This window comes from Hibiscus syriacus, unplaced genomic scaffold (genome assembly GCF_006381635.1).
Source record: "Hibiscus syriacus cultivar Baekdansim isolate YM2019G1 unplaced genomic scaffold, ASM638163v2 tig00002511_pilon, whole genome shotgun sequence".
NCBI lineage: Eukaryota > Viridiplantae > Streptophyta > Magnoliopsida > Malvales > Malvaceae > Hibiscus > Hibiscus syriacus.
In genome coordinates this window covers 6,922,862-6,926,068 of record NW_024061932.1, presented here as the reverse complement: position 1 = coordinate 6,926,068, position 3,207 = coordinate 6,922,862, and the positions used below count along the sequence as shown (strand labels likewise).

General features: G+C 35.7%; 1 protein-coding gene across 1 annotated transcript; it reads left to right on the top strand.

Annotated features, from left to right (window-relative positions):
• The first annotated feature begins 249 nt into the window (after positions 1-249).
• Positions 250-1,919, top strand: LOC120146349 (probable aquaporin NIP7-1). Its single transcript, XM_039159941.1, has 4 exons — positions 250-422; positions 1,027-1,251; positions 1,329-1,523; positions 1,759-1,919. The coding sequence occupies exons 1-4, from the start codon at positions 258-260 to the stop codon at positions 1,828-1,830; spliced, it is 657 nt and encodes a 218-aa protein (XP_039015872.1). The 5' UTR covers positions 250-257; the 3' UTR covers positions 1,831-1,919.
• Positions 1,920-3,207: the final 1,288 nt, after the last annotated feature.

The following is a 3,207-nucleotide window of genomic DNA, read 5'->3' as shown; positions in this document are numbered from 1 at the left end:
TGCGTGGAACTTCACAAAGGTCTCAATTTCTTCTTAATCCGATTTAGCTGCTGAAACTCCGTGAAGAACAACCAATTCGACCATACTAAGAACTCTCCCTTGCAATATCAATGACTCTTTCCTTTTAAACAAGAAACAAGTCATCGAGGTTTTCTACCATTCATGTTCTTTACACCTTGGCTTTGGGCTTCATATAATTTATATGTATATATGAATAAGAGGAACTCATTTTACCATTGTCATCAACTCTCTTTGACATGGCAGGTTTCCTTCTGAAAGTGAAAGAATTATTCGAACCCAAAATTTTGCAGGGGGGCCTCCCTAAAGATGATGAAGTGGGGGGCTCAAATAGTTCGTCGGGAAATGGAGATACTTTGCTCCAAAACTCTGGTTTTGCCACATATCTAAACCCTGCCCGAGCGGTAAAAAGTTCAGTTGTTGTGTAGATTGTAGAAGGTCTATGCACAATAATATTTTTAGGATTTAATCTTTCTATTATAACGTTCATTTAAGTTTTTGTTATAACTAAACATAAAATCTAATCTGAATTTATTATACTAAATTATTAAGAATAAAATACTAGTTGGGACATATTTATAAAATTCTAAGGGATTAAGAACTTTTAAAATTTTGGGGCGAAAACATATTATCAAAAACAAATACAAAAAATCTATAATATAAAAGAAATTGAAATTTTAGGGGTGATGCCCCACCCGCTCTTCTTTTGGTCCATCCATGGATACTAGATTAAAAAAGTGTACTTGAATTCATTATTAAAGATCGCTTAGAAGGTGGTTATGATCTTCTAAGAAAATAGTATTTTCTTACCGTAATAATTTTTTGACGGAAATAAGAGTGATATTAAATTAGTTTATAATTATTTATAATTTTGTCTCTCATCAAATTATAAATAAAATTTATAATATTTAAACTATTATTTCCACGACACTTTAATACTTACAACACATATAATATAATTGTTTTAATTTTATGTTTTACTTTATAATCACATAACACATTATGCAGATTTTGGCTGAGATGGTGGGGACTTTTATTTTAGTGCTTTGCATTTGTGGGATCATAACAAGCACTAGGCTAACCGGAGGTGGACCGGTTCTGCTGGAGTATGCCACCACGGCTGGGTTAACAATTGTTGTTGTGGTTTACTCCATTGGGTCCATATCTGGTGCTCATGTTAACCCTGCACTCACCATTGCCTTTGCAGCATTCGGCTTTTTTCCTTGGTCCAAGGTGCTTTTGTTCTCCATTGTCTACTAATTTAGGTACCAAAACCACAAATCCTTTGTGTGCTTTTTTTTTCCTCGCAGGTACCACTTTACATATTGGCACAAGTTCTGGGTTCTATTCTGGCAACATTGATGGGAGAGTTCATCTACGGCACTAAATCAGATCTTCTGACGACCCGGCCCAGCCATGGTTGCCAGGGGGCTTTCATGGTGGAGCTCGTCGCCAGTTTCATCGTCGTGTTCGTCATCGCATCGGTCACCCGACAATCACGTTCTGTAAGGCTTCTTGTGGATTTAGACATGCCATAGGCCATACAATGTACAAACTAAACCAAGTGTTTGTGACTTTAAGCAGGTTGGTCCGATGTCTGGATTGATAATTGGGATGGCCATTGGGCTTGCAATCCTTATCACAGGGTGAATACTACCACCAATTCTTTGATGTTGTGTAATTTTTATTGACTTTTGGATGAACTGAATCAGTATTTCTATGTTTTATTTGCAAATGCAGGCCTATCTCAGGAGGATCACTGAACCCAGCAAGGTCATTGGGACCTGCAATTGTTTCAAGGAATTTCCATAAAATATGGATATATCTCACGGCTCCTGTAATCGGAGCTGTTTCAGGCGCTCTCATGTATCGACTCCTCCGTCTCAGGCCCTCCTTATAACCCCATTTTCGGTTTTATTTATTTTAACGCTTATTTGGTGTAAAATAAATAATTAAATTAGTTCATAGTTACTTTTCTTATATACTTAATAGTTTAAAAATAAAAATCCCATTGATTACGAATAATTTTTCGAAATAAAATAAAAATACGTGATTGTCATCCAACTTAACTAGAAGCCGATCTACTATTGTAAATTTGTAATGTATTTCTAATCACGTAAACACAATAATAACAAACGTAAAATTATTGTAAAATAAAAATATTAAGATTTATCATTAATTGTTTTTTTTTTAAATCACGGACAAAAGAGATTATTACTCAAGTTTATAGGGACTGATTTTGGAAGACCTTATATTATTAATCTATTTCTTAGATATATATAAACATTTCAAATATTTTTCATTAATAATTAAAGAAATACTATATACTTAAATACGTTAAAATTCTTTTTTTATGATGAATACAATACAATATATGTTTAAAGATTTTTTTTTTATTATTACAATATCGTAGCAAAAGGTCTAACTAGACTCCAAGCATTCCTTGTGGATTAGTGCGGAAATTTCCTCTGGTGACTCAGAGAAAAACATAGAGTCGATGGGTCTACCACTCCCTAGAGCTGCCAAACCATCTCCAACGTTGTTCTGCTCTCTGCGAATATGAGTAATTTTGACAGTCTAGTCTCGAGTTCTGAGTTCGTGCAAAGCATTAGTCAAGGAGTGATCGACAAGGGCCTCAGACGTATTATTCAAAATTCGAGCTACCTCGTGTTGTCCGTTTCAAACTGTACTAGTTTGAACCCTAACTTCCACGCATGTAATAAAATATTGTGGGAAGCCCACAGTTCGGTTAAAATAACTGAACATCTTTCTAAACTTCTTGTAAATCCGAATACCAAGTTGCCTTCATGATTTCGAAGAATTCCGCCTGCCGCAGCCATGTTGCTCACAAGGTTGACTGCTCCATCCGAATTGACTTCGATCAAATCAAGTAGTTGGTCGAATCCACTTCATCGGGTTATTAACAGCCATCAGCACTGAACCAGCAACGTCCTCATTTGATCTAACAATTTCATCCACTAGCCGGTTGTGCGGAGGATAAAACTCTCTTTCAACAAACTCAGGATCAAAGACAACACAAGATCTATGTTTTCATAACTGCCAGCAGTATATGGCAAACCGAATCACCCAATTATCATCATTTATTCCGAACATGCCTTTAGGACACAAATTTGCCTCTATCCAATCACGAAAAGGAAGTGCTAGGAAGTTACCAAGTACCTATGATCC